This window comes from Palaemon carinicauda, chromosome 38 (genome assembly GCF_036898095.1).
Source record: "Palaemon carinicauda isolate YSFRI2023 chromosome 38, ASM3689809v2, whole genome shotgun sequence".
NCBI classification, from domain to species: Eukaryota; Metazoa; Arthropoda; class Malacostraca; order Decapoda; family Palaemonidae; genus Palaemon; species Palaemon carinicauda.
In genome coordinates, this window is record NC_090762.1 from 9,235,689 (window position 1) to 9,252,882 (window position 17,194).

General features: G+C 36.9%; 1 protein-coding gene across 1 annotated transcript in view; it reads left to right on the plus strand.

Moving 5' to 3' along the window:
• The window catches only part of LOC137630048 (probable ATP-dependent RNA helicase ddx17), a 122,153-nt gene that overhangs the window by 15,697 nt on the left and 89,262 nt on the right, over window positions 1-17,194 (plus strand). Inside the window, exon 2 of the mRNA XM_068361539.1 lies at window positions 6,916-6,991. Coding sequence (XP_068217640.1) covers window positions 6,927-6,991 — 65 coding nt within the window. The 5' untranslated portion in view covers window positions 6,916-6,926. The remainder of the gene's footprint in view (window positions 1-6,915; window positions 6,992-17,194) is intronic.

Here is a 17,194-nt window from a genome sequence, read left to right on the forward strand (position 1 = left end):
GCACTCTCTTGGACTGGCTGAACGGCGCAGTTCAGCCAGTACAAACTTGAATTTTAGTTGACAAGAATTTTTGTCGAAAACCTACTTAATATAGATCTGTAATATAAAAAAATCTATGAAGAAAGACCCATGTCAACCTTTTCTACACAAAAACATTCGCTGCAAGTTCGAAATGTAAACTTCGTAAAGTTTTCTTTGAGCTTTTTTCATTATTTTATTCCCTTCTCTCTCTCTCTCTCTCTCTCTCTCTCTCTCTCTCTCTCTCTCTCTCTCTCTCTCTCAAAACGATACAAACCGTAAACGACCAATTAAATCACAAATTTAGGTCGTGGTGCAACGTTTAATACCGGTGGTAATGGCTTAGTCGGGCAAAGCTCTCTCTCTCTCTCTCTCTCTCTCTCTCTCTCTCTCTCTCTCTCTCTCTCTCTCTCTCTCTGGGGTCCTTAATAACATCATCAGTTGTGTCAGTGGCAAGGATATGAACTGAAACACTCTCGCCTCTCTCGTCGCTGTCTTCTTGACTAGAGGTGGGAGAGAAATGCACTTAACGGAAGCATTAGTAGGCCTTTCTTTTTCTTTCAAGTAGGAGATTTCGGAGGATTTGAGAGGCCTATATTGGTATTCATTGATACTTTTTCTTTTTTCGAGAGGGAACCATTAGAGGGAGGATGGATTCTGCTGTTGGTACTTAGTTAATTTGGAACTGTATATACCAAGTTCCTCATCATCATCAGCCGTTGCTAGTCCAATACAGGACCAAGGCTTCAGACATGTCCTTCCACGTGCCTTTGTTTATGGTCTTTCTGTGCCAGTATCAGCAAATTTTCATAGCTTTTGAACCATCGTCTTCTCTTCATTCCTCCTGCTTTGTTTGCAATCTTTAGGGATTCAATCTGTTATTCTTCTTGCCCATGCCAAGTTCATATATATCTAAACCCAGGAAAATGAGTCACCAGTCCTTTGAGTATTACAAATAAAACAAGTAGTGATTTGTTCTGCTAATAGAATTGGGCCCGTATAAATAGGTGAATGTGAGTTCATTATGAGTATCATTAGAATTTTTGTTAATGAAGGAACTTACTTTAATCTGTTGCTGGTGTTTGGCATTTAAAAAGAGACAAGGAAATGAATGCCTTGAGAGTTTAGTTGTTGATTGTATTCACTGTATATCTTCATAATATAAATAAAGATAGGTTTTGTACGATTTAGGTGACCTTATATTGACATTATTATATAGATATTAAAGGAAAGCATGGACAATTTTATATATATATATATATATATATATATATATATATATATATATATATATATATATATATATATATATATATATATATATGGGTTATTGTACTGGGGTATGCGAGATCCATAATTACTTTTATTAACCTAAGGAAGGGGAACGAAGAGGTATTTTAAGTTAGATTGGGGATTTCAGAGAACTAGTTTGGTCTATTATAGTCTTATTAGGGGATTTGTAATCCTTTGGAATCTGTCATTTTACTTGTTTTTACGCAGTGATATTGTGTAATATACTGTATATCTGCAATCTCATGGTAATCGTTTGTCAAGCTGATAGGCTCTTTTGAAGATTTTTGTCAATTTATAAGGGATATTTAGTAAGTGTTGGACGTTTCTTGGCCATTTATAATACTGTAGAAAAATATTGGGAACTTTCATATTCCGAGGATGAAGGGTATTTGTGGGTTTTTTTTCTTTCTGGGAAAAATAATTTTACGAATTCTCACCCATTGTGTATTCCTAAAACCACAGAGACTGTTTTCTTAAAGGGGTCACAGTTCCTCAATATTGTGTTTGTAATTCGGGAGTAAACAATGACGTCTTGTGGGATATTATTATTATTATTATTATTATTATTTTTTTGTAGATATGGCCCTTGTATCAAGTTCCCTTTAAACTGATAATGAAAAATAAATATGCTTAATCTATGGTTATAGGGATCTGTAGAGAATTTATTCACTATACATCATAGTATTTTGTAAGTCTGGTGCGATATTTACTTAAATATTAAAAATCATTCTAGGAAATATAAATGTCCCTTTTCAACGCATTCAGTTGAATATTTTTAATAAATATTCAGATATAAAAAACAGCGCAATGCCTTATGGGTATTTATTAATACAAAATGAGATTCCACAATTGGATACTGTTTACATTGCAATTGATATGTCCAATAAATCGCCACTCATTTTTTCTGCCATCCAGATGGGCCGACAAATAAATACGAAATATTGTCATTAATAATTCCGAATCAAAATTATATTGGGGAGTTTTTTTCCCATTTTGAATAAATTGCATTCCCGTATAGTCGGTTTCCCCCACCGAAAGTTATTATGAAATTATGATAATGTGCTCATTGATTACGTACATAATCTCGTTTCGCAGTGGAGTCTGTTTATATCTTTATGGGGAAAATCATCGGAATTTGGAGCATGTATAACAATGTGCGGTAGAAAAAATACATTTTACTTTCGTCAAAGTTTGTCAGGAAAAGAACTTAGGACGTGAAATATGTAATAAGGATAATGTGATATTGTTGTATTTGTGTCAACTTTGAGATACATTAGACTTTGGAGTCTTATCAATGTGTATTAAAATGTTAGAATTTGATAGAACTGTAGCTAGAATTAGTGCATTGATGAATTTGATCCCTATCAAAACTGTGATTGTAATAGGTCGGGGACAGTGGCTCCTCAACATCCAGATCTTTGCATTGAAACTCATCTCAAATTATGGGTGTGATTCTTAATTGCAAATTTACGTTTGAGATATACATTCGATTTGTTTCTTTTCAATTGCAAAAAAAAAAAATTATTGAGAAAGTCTTTCAAAAATGTCTTACTGAGAAAGTCTTTCAAAAATGTCTTACTGAGAAAGTCTTTCAAAAATGTCTTACTGAGAAAGTCTTTCAAAAACGTTTTACTGAGAAAGTCTTTCAAAAATGTCTTACTGAGAAAGTCTTTCAAAATGCCTTGCTGAGAAAGTCTTTCAAAAATGTCTTGCTGAGAAAGTCTTTCAAAAATGTCTTGCCGAGAAAGTCTTTCAAAAATGTCTTGCTGAGAAAGTCTTTCAAAAATGTCTTACTGAGAAAGTCTTTCAAAAATGTCTTACTGAGAAAGTCTTTCAAAAACGTTTTACTGAGAAAGTCTTTCAAAAATGTCTTACTGAGAAAGTCTTTCAAAAATGCCTTGCTGAGAAAGTCTTTCAAAAATGTCTTGCTGAGAAAGTCTTTCAAAAATGTCTTACTGAGAAAGTCTTTCAAAAATGTCTTGCTGAGAAAGTCTTTCAAAAATGTCTTACTGAGAAAGTCTTTCAAGGTTTTGGAATGATCAATATATCCTGAAGAAATTTTTTAATTTTTCTCATTCCACCCTTGTCTCGAGTATTGATCTCCTATCTGGCCTTCAACTGCTGACTCTCATCTTAATTTGTTGGACAAAAAAATTGCTGTCTTTGAACTTCTTAATCTTGATCCGGATATTCATCTCTGGCACCGTTGTTCAGTTAGTTCTTTGTACATGTTGCATAAATATTTTTCATAATTCTGACCATTCCTTGTACTCTTATCTCCCTAGACTATCATCCTTAAGTTTATAGTACATTTCTTTTAGCGATGCATATTTGCACCGACTCGCGGCGGTGCCCTTTTAGCTCGGAAAAGTTTCCGGATCGCTGATTGGTTGGACAAGATAATTCTAACCAATCAGCGATCAGGAAACTTTTCCAAGCTAAAAGGGCACCGCTGCGAGTCGGTGCAAATATGCATCGCTAAAAGAAATGGACTATAGTAGTACTGTGTATTCAATTAACTTGCCTTTTCCATCGTAAGGTTCAATACTACATAGTATTCTAGAAATTTGATTCTAGATGTGACCAGGCTGTAGAATGATCTTCCTTATCTGGTGGTTTAATAGGTGGAACTTGAGAATTTCAAACTTGCTGCAAACGCATTTATATTGAATAGGCTGACCTTGTCTTTTTCATATTTTATATATGATAGATTTATTTTAACGTTGTTATTGATCGTTAATTATTTTATATTATTTATTCATAAATTCTCAAGCATAGTTTGTTTTTTCTTATCATTTAGGGACGATTTTCCCTGTTTGAACCCTAGTACTTGTATGATCTTACTTTTCCAACTAGGGTTGTAGCTTAACTAATATTAATAATTAAAGTACGAATTACACAAAAGAGAACCTGCAATACCTGTGGCCAGTTATTGAGTAATTGATCTATATCTGCAATAAGAACTTTACGTCTAGTCATTAGCACCTAGTGAATAAACGTTACATGTGCTCGAATAAGCATTCGCATATGTAGCAAATAAGCACGTTTTATTGCAGAGGAGACAATTAGGCGCTCAGCAGTAAGTATTTAGCCGTGCGGTAACCAGTAGGAAATATATATACAAGCAATGGAATTGATTTTATTTAATAAATAATATTGAAGTTGTGATTTTCCATTTTAATGGTAAAATCAGCAAACATTTATAAACATTAGTTATGAACAATGTATGTATGTATATATATATATATATATGTATATATATGTATATATATATATATATATGTATATATATATGTATATATATATATATATATATGTATATATATATATATATATGTATATATATATATATATATATACATATATATATATATATATATATATGAGATAAATTCTGCACATTTAGACGTGTTTTTTCATATTCAAATAAGCTACATATATTTTTGATACATTAATGTCTGGATTCTCTTAACGACCTCGGGATCAGAGCCCCAGACGGAATCACACAATGACAAGAGCTTGTGACCGTCCAGGGTTCGATTCCTTGACGGTCACAAGCTCTTGTCTTTGTGTGATTCCGCCTGGGGCTCTGATCCCGAGGTCGTTAAGAGAATCCAAACATTAATGTATCAAAAATATATATATGGCTTATTTGATATATATATATATATATATATATATATATATATATATATATATATATATATATATTGTGTGTGTGTATGTATGTGTGTGGGTGTGTTTATTTTAGCTGCCCTTTTTACCCGTAACCCAGAATGATTAACCAAAGCCTTCACTCTAGGTAAAGGAAGAGGGCCAGGGACAGCGAATATTATGTCTGAATGCTGTGTGTACGCACACGCACGCTCAATGGCATAAAGTCAAGTGGCTGAGAGTGATGCATATGATGCTTGGAAACTCGTTTAGGACACATGAACCCTCTGATAGGAATATGTATCGTGGCTAAGTGGCCGTGAACAGCATTTCAATCAGGTCTCGAGGGTTACAGGAGACAATATAACCCGCCGGAGAGAGAGAGAGAGAGAGAGAGAGAGAGAGAGAGAGAGAGAGAGAGAGAGAGAGAGAGATATTGGTTGCATTGGATTGCTAAGCGAGGCTGTGGTGTGAATATCTCTCTCTCTCTCTCTCTCTCTCTCTCTCTCTCTCTCTCTCTCTCTCTCTCTCTCTAGAGAGAGAGAGAGAGAGAGATATTGGTTGCATTGGATTGCTAAGCGAGGCTGTGGTGTGAATCTCTCTCTCTCTCTCTCTCTCTCTCTCTCTCTCTCTCTCTCTCTCTCAAAGTTTGAAATCAAATTGTAGCGGACCTTTCAATAATGATAGCATCAAAGTAGCATTTGCATTCAGTGTTTAATTCACAGTGTAGACTCGAATTCTGTTGTATCGACTTCTCCCTTCGTCACCTCTTGTTTTCTCCACATTGCCTCTAAAATTAAATTGCAAAATCATTCTGGCTTTTGGTCCTCTGAACATTTTTGTACATTTTTTATTGAACTTTTCAAATTTCTAATTTTACGTAGTTTTTGAACCCTTTCTTTATGTTATTACACATGTCTTTGTCTATATAATTATTTTGTATTTCAGTCCCCTTCGGTTTTTTTTTTACTCTGGTTTTCAATTGTTCTAACTGTATGAAAGGTATTGCCTTGAAAGATATGCGTTTTTATGCAATCTAGTTATTTTGAGAACGTCCGTTGAAATCTATTTGATTAGTCTGCCATTTTATGCAAATTTTCATTCAATAAGAACCATCTATGGAAAGATGTGTAAATGTTACTGTATTTTCGAAGTATACAATTTTCCATTACCGCTTTTGTACATATTTATCATACTTTAAAGGTAGCATTTAAAAAAAATAAATGCTCACAAAAAAAAAGTGTCTGTCAGTCTGCTGAACCAGTGTTGCAGAAGGGTACTACCCCCGCCTGAGACTACCCCTGGTGTGAACCAGGCTACGTAATGTACTAACCAAGGAGGAAGATCATGGGATGATGAGTATGGATATTCTTTCTCTTGGTCCCTCCGAGGCAATTGGGCAACCCCCCCATGACTCGTGGGCTGCCCCCCATTGGCACCCATTAACTGACTCGATCTCCATCTAGAGAGGTGCTGAGTCGGAGCCTCATTTATATTAATTACACCTTGTGTTCTCAATGACGCGTCCGGTGCTCTGGCGTGATTGATGAAGCTCCGTTTAATGATTTATGGAATGCTCTTCTCCTCCACCCACCCGTCGGAGCATAATATGCCCTTCAGGAGGGAGGCGGGCACCGGGCGCTTTTTCACTGTGCCCCTTTATGATGCTGGGTGCTACTGATATATATTTCTCTCTCTCTCTCTCTCTCTCTCTCTCTCTCTCTCTCTCTCTCTCTCTCTCTCTCTCTCTCTCTCTCTCACACACAAAGATGAGGTTGGGCTTCTGTGTATCAGAAGTTTTCAGGTATTTGGCTGTCGGCGATTACTTGCTATTTAATACGCTTCACAAAACTTAAACGTTTCTTTAGTTATTTTCTAGAAAGCAATTTTATAAATCATTTATCAACCCGTATGTTATTTGTTGATAATATTGGTTTCTTTTTTTTTCAGTGAAAAAAAAAATGTCGGCCGCCCATATCCAATTTTTGGAGGAGGAAGATTGGGACATGGAGATTGAGCAAGACGAGTAAGTGTTCGCTTCTCAAGTAACAGTAGAACTTTCATATTATTCGAAATTATCATGTTTTCGTTTATTTCGAATTCCTACGCCTTTAAATGAAAACTATTAAGTGGATGTAGGATTGGTGGAAACGTTTTTGCTTGATGATTTCCTGGATTGGGGTCCAAGCCCCGCCCAAATTCGATAGTTTCTTATAGTGTCTGCAACCTCACCATTCTTGTGAGCTGAAAGAGAGAGAGAGAGGGAGAGAGAGGGGTGGGGTGGCCCATAAGTGTTACCTGCTTAGTCAGCAGCTACTGCCTGGTCGTCCCTGACTTTAACTTGGGTGGAGAAGGGCTTTGAAGCTGATCATATGTATATATGGTCAGTCTCTAGGGCATTATCACTATCCCATGTGTCATTCATTGCCGATCTTTAAACAGGTAGAAAATGTTTGCAAGAAGAGAAAATGTAAAATTGTGAGAAATAATAACATGACCGTAAAGTTCATCTATCGTCACGTCATCATAGTAACTTTTACATACATTGAAGAGGAATGAGTTTGCTAGTTTCATGGCCTTCAACGTGGTTAGGACCCACCAAAATTGAGCAACCGTCAGGTACAAAATTCACCGCTTTTGTTGTGGCCTGATTGGTAACGTCTCTGCCTGGTGTTTGCCAGTCTGGGGTTCGAGTCCCGCTCAGTGTCGTTTGTGCCATTAGTGTCTGCAACCTTACCATCCTTGTGAGCTAAGGTGGGGGGGGGTGTTTGGGGGAACCTATAGGTTTATCTGTTGAGTCCTCAGCAGCCATTGCCTGGCTGTCCCTGGTCCTAGCTTGGGTGGAGAGGGGCTTGGGCTATATGGTCAGTTTCTAGGGCATTGTCCTGATTGATAGGGCAACGTCACTGTCCCTTGCCTCTGCCATTCATGAGTGGCCTTTAAAAGCTGTAATATATATTTAGTCATTTGTCTCTGGGAGTTCCCCACCCCATCGTAAACCTCCATGTAAGGAGGGAATGAGAGAGGGGGTTGGGGGGTTACGGTGTTGATATTATGGAGTATTTTCTCGAACCGCAGGGGGTGGGAAGGTGGAGGTGGAGGCATTGGCGGGGGGCTAATGGATATTATATTGCGATAGTTTTTAATGCGAGTGTGAGTGATGTAATCTTCTGTCTCGCCGAGTCTCGGTGGGTTGTGCTGCAGTGAATGTGTCTGATGGAGAAGATGTTTATTATGTATGCCTCGAGATATATGTTTGCTTTGAATGCCGTGGGTAAAGTGCTGCTTTTGCTTAAAGTGGCTTGGGCTAATTGTTTGTTTATAGCTGATGTAAGACATAGTTTTAATTATAGATATGCAGGCAAGAATCAGAGTATGGATTTGTAAGCAGGATTTTCTATCCCTCATTATTATTCATGGTTAGTGATGTTTATTTAGAGAAGCTTAATCGATGAACAGTGTCTGTTGAGTGTGGAGATAAGATGTTTTAGATTGTCTTTTATGGTATGAATAATCAGAATTTATGCTCTGAAGATGTATAAAACAGCCATAATTATAATTGCGGGATGGTCATTGTAATTTGAATACAGTAAGATGAAAACCTGAAAATGAGATACCTTGAAGCAGTAGTGACTTCAGTCATTTTTTGTAACGCTACTACTACTACTACTACTACTACTACTACTACTACTACTACTACTACCCAAGCTACAGCCCTAATCGGGAAAGCAGGATGCAACGAGCCCAATAGCTTCATAAGGGAAAGTAGATCAGTACGGAAAGGAAATATGGAAATTAATATACTAAAAAACTATTAATGAGAAATGATAATGAAAAAAAATATTCTATATCAAGATCAGTAACAACGCTAAATTAATCAGCATTGTATAAAATTATGAAGCGAGACATATGTCAAGGTGGTCAATGGTAAGGAGTTTGCAACATGTTTAAACTTCGGAAGTTGCACCGACTCAACCATCAGATGAGAAGATCATTTCACAATGTGGCCATAGCTAGGATAACATTTCTAGAGTACTTGTAGTATTGAACATTTAACGAAGACAAGAATATTTCCGATTCAACTATCAGATTAGATCATTCCACAATCTGGTCGTAGCTGGAGTAAAATCTCTAGAATACTGTGTAGTATTGAACATTCTACTACCTAGAGGCTGGTACAGTCAATAAAGATCACAAAGGGTGATCAGAATTACGAAAAACCTTGCAACATGGACGAAAAAAAGACTAACTAACCGACGGTGCTATAGTTTAATATCCAGATTAAGGATGAGGAGTTTAACAGAGCACGGTTATGCCCAACAAATTCAGATGAGTCAGCTCCTGCAGCCCAGACAGGAAAACAATGCTTGATACGTGATGGAATTAAAGAATTAAAACATATCCTCAGTATAGACTGATCACTAAGTCTTCTCAGCAAACCACTTTCTGTGCAGTTGAAGCAAAAAAGGTCCGGATGTGTTTTTCAAAAGTAAATTTGCAATCAAATATCACACCTGGAATTTTAAATGAGTTGTGTGTAGTTAAAGAAACAGTCGTTGTCAATGCAAAGATCTGGATGTGAGGAGCTTTTGTCCATGATCTACTTGTAATCCTACTTTAAGTTTTGTTATGGTTCATCTTCTCCCACCATGATTCTTACTATACACTATATTTCAGTTAGACCTCTGTTTTAGGGACACAGCAACCGCAGGTCTACATTCAGAAGGTAGAATTCATAGAGAGAGAGTAGCATTATATGCATATGCAACAAGCTTATTTTTCTAGGAACACCAATTGTCACATTCTTATAACATTCGTATACTCACTATTGTAGCTGTATACGATTACTCTTTGCAATTTATTACTGATAATTTCAGAAAAGAAAACTCGCCCACTCCAAGACAAGGTCCTCATGATTAACACGGTCCAAAAAGAAAACTAAAATTAAGCCTAATCATACGAACTTCCTGACCACGATCAAGGGATGTCTGTACAGCACTGCAAAGTGTAAGGGTGGTACAATATGCCCCAAGACCTTTAGGAAAGTCAAACAAAACCTATGAAACATAACTATTAAAACGTATAGCCGGTAGACGTTAGAATTATAGAAATTGAACGGTAATCAGCAAGCCATCACAAAAACGTTTATCTAATACTCGAACGTTCCTATATTGACCTATCTGTTATTATCACCATTATGGTCATAGAAAGCTAAATATCATGATAGATTTCTCTGTCGTGTAAAGAACTCTGATAAATTCGGTACCATTGATAGACAATATGTAGTATTATGAGGTATCTCTCCAATTTGAATAATTAATGATGATGACTCTCCTCTCTGCAATGGAGCGCCTTTGGTAGCGTAAGAAGGTAGCGAAGCCAAGTCCTACTAAAACCTAATGGATTTCAGAATGATAAGGATGAAAGTGATAAGAGAAGAATGGTTAATGTTGCAATAATCCATATTATATACAACACAGTATTTAAGTTCGGGTAATTAATAGCGGTGATAAGGTCACTAAAGAGGAAAAAAAGGTAATTTATGTTTATGGGGGAAGGTAAGATAAAAAGTAATTATTGTAAAAAAAATCACTATGCAATAGTCATTATCTTTGCTGTAGCTACGCGAAGAAAACTGTCTTTGGTCATAATGAAGACAAATGGTGATGATCTCTGCTGCCTTGGGAGAGGTTTGGCATGATAATGAAGGTGGCATAATGATAGTTTCGTAAATTACTCTCTCTCTCTCTCTCTCTCTCTCTCTCTCTCTCTCTCTCTCTCTCTCTCTCTCTCTCTCTCTCTCTCTCTCTTATTGGTGTTAGAAGCGTGTGTAGGCCGTCGGAAAGGGCAGAGCCTCGTATAAAATTTATTGAGATGTTTATTGTAACTTAATAGTAAGGAGGAGTTATCGTGATACTGTTGGCTAATGAATTTACTTTCTTTCCAAGCTGTTTTCATTATAGCAATCTTTTCATCGTAGTAAATTTTGAGGTTTTAGGTTTGTTATGTGTATGATACTGGCTTCTTAAATCTAGTTTTGAATTAACACTGATAGATTTAGTTAGGTGACTGAGAAGGTTGCGTTTCAGTGTATTATTTCAACGTAACTCATGCAATATATAGTAGATAGATGGATAAATTTGCGTTTATTGCGTTTCGTTCATGCGTTAGCGTACAATTATTTTTTTTTTCAATTCAATATAATTTAAAACTCATCTTCTGCCTGTCTTCCGTGGATTTCATTTTGCTTGGTTTTTCTCCCATAGAAAGGGTTACCAAGAAAGGGCTGAGGGCGCATGGGGTGATTACCTTGTTTGTGGAGGCCACTTTAAAAGTGAGCATTATAATCGCATTAGCACGCGGAGGGTCAAATAAAGGGAGGAAAAATCTCATTAATGCGGCCCGGAAGTAGCAATAGCGGGAGAGTTCATATGCAAGGGAATTTAATGTTTCCTCTAATACCCTCTAGGGGGGCTATTTGGGGGGAGGGGGATTCCCTGACGAGACCAAACAGGCGGGCACGACACCAATTACGACTCGTAGCCATTTAGCAGGCAGACGTTAAATGATTAATGAATATCACCGGAGGAGTAGTCCAAAATATATGAGATAATCAGCATGTGGTGCTAGCCAATCAGAGAGCGCTCAGCAGGTTGCCTCGCGCGCTCAATAGGTGGCACTGGCTGGCCCACCTCCCTATATCCCCACTCCATGGCCCTTCTTCCATCCTACTCACGCGCAGTAAAAACCCCTGTAGAGTCTCACTTGCCCTTCTCTGTAACTTTTTTAGCAATTTTTTAGCAACGCATCATTTCTTTTATTATTTGATGAATATGATATTTTCTCGTGTATGTTCTGTGAACTTTTATAGGTCTTGATATTTCATAATCAAGATCGGGAGAGAGAGCAATCTGCGTTAGCAAGGAATTGAGTTGGGGCAACGGTATGTATTTCTAATAACCCTTGGCCAGGGGCGTCAAATTGTATGCTTTACATGGTGAAAGGTATAATTAACTAAGGAATCCCCAACCCATCCCGCCTCTCAAACCCCCCCCACCCCCCCCCCCTTACCTCGCTCCTATGTAGGGGTGGGGGAGGGTAGAACACAAGTGATCCATCTCACGGTGTCAAAGAGGAACCGAAAGCGCATTAGGTGATTGTTTAGGGTTCCTTGGGTACCTGCCGCAATTAACTTCTTCACAGGTGCGTTTCTTGGGAAATTTTCCGATCCGCGTGTTACGTTCTGGTTCAATAAGCTGCTGAGAGGAGAGAAATGTAGGTTGAAAGGCCAATGCGTGATCAGTCTTCAACTGTGAAGAGAAATCTGTGATTCATGGAAGAATTTTTTTTTATGTTAATTGGATTATATGTCTTAACTCGTACTTGGTTTCAACATTCATATTTCTAAAAAGAATCAGTATTTACTTTACAAATACTCATGGTAAAGTAATACTGCATTGGGCATAGTATCGCCTTTGATTACGTCTTGAGAATTGTATCCAAGATTGAGATGACTGAAACTTTTTACAACGCTGTTAAAGGTTATCGTTTTGTAATTGCTTGGATCATTGTCTCTGCTCTTTCGAGAGCCTTTTAAGCCATAGCTACTCCAAGCATCGTATTTATGTCATTCATCTACGGTTTCTTTAATTTCCTAATAAAGCTTTAGAAAAATTATAAGGGATATGAGAGGGAGGTGAACGACGCAGTTTGTGTTGGGAGTCTGCGCACTGAAAATGAGTCTTTGTTTAGACCCAAGGTCTGCATCGCCTGTTAAGACCTCTCCACCTTCAAAAATAGACATAGTCATTCCCCAGGGGTACAGTACCTTCAGTGCACCTCACAAGGTGCGCTGTTTGCAACGTGCCTTCGGCCTCAAGCTGTGCCTCCATATCCGTTTCCTCTCTTCCATCTTGCTGTCCAACCTCTTTAAATTTGTCATCATAGCACAACTGAAGGTTTTCCCTCAATTGCACCTGGGTAGACAATGGTGTACCAACCGTGTGTCACACGATCGTACATAGTTCATTGTGTGTATATATTATGATTGTATCTTCGCTCTTCCCTCGCACTAAAAAGAACCTGAATAAACATATCTGCTTTTCTCCTCTGTACCAGTGTCGACTTTTGAACATGGAAATTCTTGTTGCTTTGAGATTTTGTATATAAAGGAGAGTGTTCTATAATAAACTCACTCAGTTGCTTTCAACTTGCCTTTGAGTCACAACTTTCTCTCGGCACGTCACAATGGCATCTTATGACATAGTGTCCGTCCTCGTGGACTATATAAAAAAACATTAGTCCTAAATCCAAAAAACTGATTTCACGATGTATTTCTCTATCCACAATACTCATTAGCTCCCATTTTCTATGATTTTAGCATCGTTTTTTTTTTTTTTTTTTTTTTTCTAAGTCTTATATAAATGTTACTGTGACATCACAAGTAGCGGGGTGAAGACAAGCGTGGTTTGATTTAATCAAGCGAGTAAAGCAGGAGTTGGGATTTTATTTCTGTCTTATATAATTTTAGCACAGTACTTTTGCTTTCGTATGTTTTAGCCAAGGTCTATATATACCAGGTCAGCCAACGCGCAGCTTAAGCTGTGAATCACCCATATTGTGACGTTAAGCTTCCCTGTCTCACACACGTGGGTAAACAAAATAAAGGACCGTTGCCTTAGTTAGCTACCTATAGAGGTAACGCAAACAATAGGAGACGCTGTGTCCATTATCATTTTATTCATTCATTCATTCTGGACCGTGGTTTTACCCTACGTGTTACCTAGTGACTGATTAGCTTAATGTATAACAAAAGCATGAGAGCAGCTTAGCAGAATTGACAGTCATTCTAGCCACCAGTGACGTTTTTTATGTATATTTTTTTTAGTTTCCCGCTAGACTTCTTTTTGTGCCTTTTCTTTATATAAATTCTTGTCTCAGTATTTTTTATGTGCTCTGATGTCCTGGACTATGATATAGGTAGATGTCCTGGACCATGATATAATTAATTGTCTTAATACATTGTAGTTATATACCGGTATATTATGTGTAGGCATATATATATATATATATATATATATATATATATATATATATATATATATATATATATATATATATATATATATAGAAAGAGAAGGTGTTTAAACATTCGAGAGAGAAAAAAAATAATATAATAATAAAAATACATAATTTTCTGGCGATACCAAACACTTCAAATTGAAGAAATCAGTAAACTGGAACCCTGCAAAGTTCATGTGAAGGAAATCCCCTGCTGCTTCCTGTGTTCCTGCCTTATGTATCCTTCCCTTTGATAGAGGCCATAAAGGCGTGAATGGGTGACATTGCTGCCCGTATTTCTCTTGAAATTTCTTGTTTATATTTTCTTCGTTGTTTTCAATTTCTCTCGTTAATTCACTTTCCGGATTATCGTTTGTTTTGAGTTTTTTTTTTTTTTATACTCTTGTTCCTGTTATTATTTTTCAATTTTTTATGTCTTTTAATTGTTTTTTTCCCCTCGTTTAGCGTTTGTTCCTCTTGATTTGTTTTACTTCAACATACTCTTTCCATCAATATTTTATTTCAATATTGTATTTATTTATATCCATCCTCCATATCCTTATCATCCTAATAACTTCTTTCCTTCCTTCCTTTCTTCGCCCTCTTATCCTCAACAGCCTTCTCGATTCCTTCCGATTCCTCACCCTGTTGTCCCCTGTATTTCACCCCACCTCTATTCCTACACCCCAGCCCCTCCTTCCCCCCCGCCCCTCCTTCCCCCTTCTCTTCGTCCTCCGCCAACTCATTAGCTCTAAATGTCATTAATTAAATAGGCGGTAATTAAACAGCTACGTGAAGCAGCAAGATTCACCGTTGGTGCTGAGAGAGAGAGAAAGGGTTGGGGGATCTGAGGGAAGGGGGTTAGGGTGCTCTCTCTCTCTCTCTCTCTCTCTCTCTCTCTCTCTCTCTCTCTCTCTCTCTCTCTGGTAGAAGAACTTTTGTGTGAATCGTGTTTAATTCGTTCTCAAGTGCCTCTATGTCTAAATTATATCAGTGCCAGTAAATTGCTTCTTGGGGGTCCCTTTTTCCTCCTCCCCCCCCCCCCCCCCCGCACCAGGACTCCATATACGTCCCTGTCTCAACACAACATTGTATTCTGATCCTACTTCATCAGTTATTGCGCCCCTTAACTAAAATCGGTGTTTATTTTGTTTCAATCTGTTATAGTCAACCGTAATATCGGGCATTTATATTTTGTGTTATTATGTCCAAGACAGTTATTATTTGTATGCGATTATTTTCGTTGTAAACATAAACTTGTTATCTAAATTAATATCTTGATGATACAATTCGCTGATGCTTTTTATTTTTTAGTCTTTATCGTCATTATCGTTTGTTTTTTGTTTTATTAAAAGAACTATGGTATTTTTTGTTTTATTAAAAGAATTACCGTTTTATGTTCTATTAAAAGAACTATCGTTTTTTGTTTTATTAAAAGAACTTTTTTTTTTATTAAAAGAACTATCGTTTTTTTTTTATTAAAAGAACTAACGTTTTTTTTTATTAAAAGAACTATCGTTTTTAATATCGTTTTTTTTTTTGTTTTATTAAAAAAACTATCGTTTTTTTTTTTTTGTTATATTAAAAGAACTATCTTTTATATACAGTCCTCACCATCTGCTAAACATCTAAACGTTTATTTAAAGTTAATGGTAAAGGCAAGGGACAGTGACAGTGCCTTAGAGACTGACCATATATCCATATGATCAGCGCCCGAGTCCCCTCTCCACCCAAGCTAGGACCCGGGGCGCCCAGCCAATAGGTTTCCCTCAAACCCCCCATCCGTAGCTCACAGGGATAGTGAGATTGCACACATCACAAGAAACTATCGAGCTCGAGAGGGACTCGAACCCCAGTCCAGCAGATACGAGGCAGGGAATTTTCTAATTTTTCTTGAGCATCATGACGACTAACTGGAAAGCGTTCTCTCAAAGTCTTGATTTTATTAGTATGTTTTCATCTTTAAACCCATTTTAGGATATACTGAAACCAATTAAAAGTTATACTTCGTATTTGAATCCAATTTGCCGTTGTCAAGTAGATCTTCCCCGGTTGAAATCGGCCTACTGGTATGTCGGCATTCTGTAATAAATCTAATTTCCTCATCCTAATTTGGTCGTAATTCAAGTTCCTCAATTAAACCGTATTTCAATAGAGTTTATTGAATAGTTTTCTTTTATCTTTCCAATATAATGTTTTCTTATACTTGGGCGAGCCTCTTGTAGTTTTTTTTTGTCTTGGTAACTTCTATAATTGCAAATGTTCCTTTATTGTACTATTCATGAAGTGTAATTTGATGAGGAAATGAGGAAAGATGCATCTAATATTTGATTATCAAAATGTATTTTTATGTATATTATCTAATATTCATGAAGCGTAACTTGACGAGGAAAGGTGTTAATGCTATGAAGGAAGGAAAGTCGTATATAATATTTGATTATCAAAATGTATTTTTATGTATATTATGTTTTAAATAAAAAATAAATGTGTAATTGTGGCTTATTGGAAGCACTGGTGAGTCGGAAGATCAAACTCGGTTCTCGGCTGGGTAGACTTCACCGAAGAATCCCCATGGGCTTACTGGCCTACTGACCTGGGGATGGGCGTGTCTTATACCCCAAGGTCCAACAGCTGAGTTTTCAGTAACAACACCCCCTCCTTCCCTGTCTTAGCTTGAGCCTCTATTAAACCTGATTGTTGCAATGCCAATCTAAATAGTTAATGCAAAGACCAACTGTGCTGAGATATCTAATCCCTTTAGGTAGAATAGGCTTAATGGGAGGTGATTTAATAGTATTCTGCAACTGAAACCTAATTTATTTTAAATATGCGGGTATGGCAAAACATTATTCGCACATAAATGTATTTAATTTCGTTGTAATTTTCTTTAAAACGATTATTCACACATAAATGTATTTAATTTCGTTGTAATTTTCTTTAAAATGATTATTCACACATAAATGTATTTAATTTCGATGTAATTTCCTTTAAAGAATTTTACAGGAAAAAAACACGACTATCAATTTGTGTTTTTCCTCTATGGAAATCCCCTGCCCCTTATCGCCGTGGCTTGTAGTGTACGTCGAACTGAATAAATGTTTAAGTCTTATCTCTAAATCCGACCGTTGTTAAGATCAACAGGACGCGAAGATCTACTGCTGTTTATAAG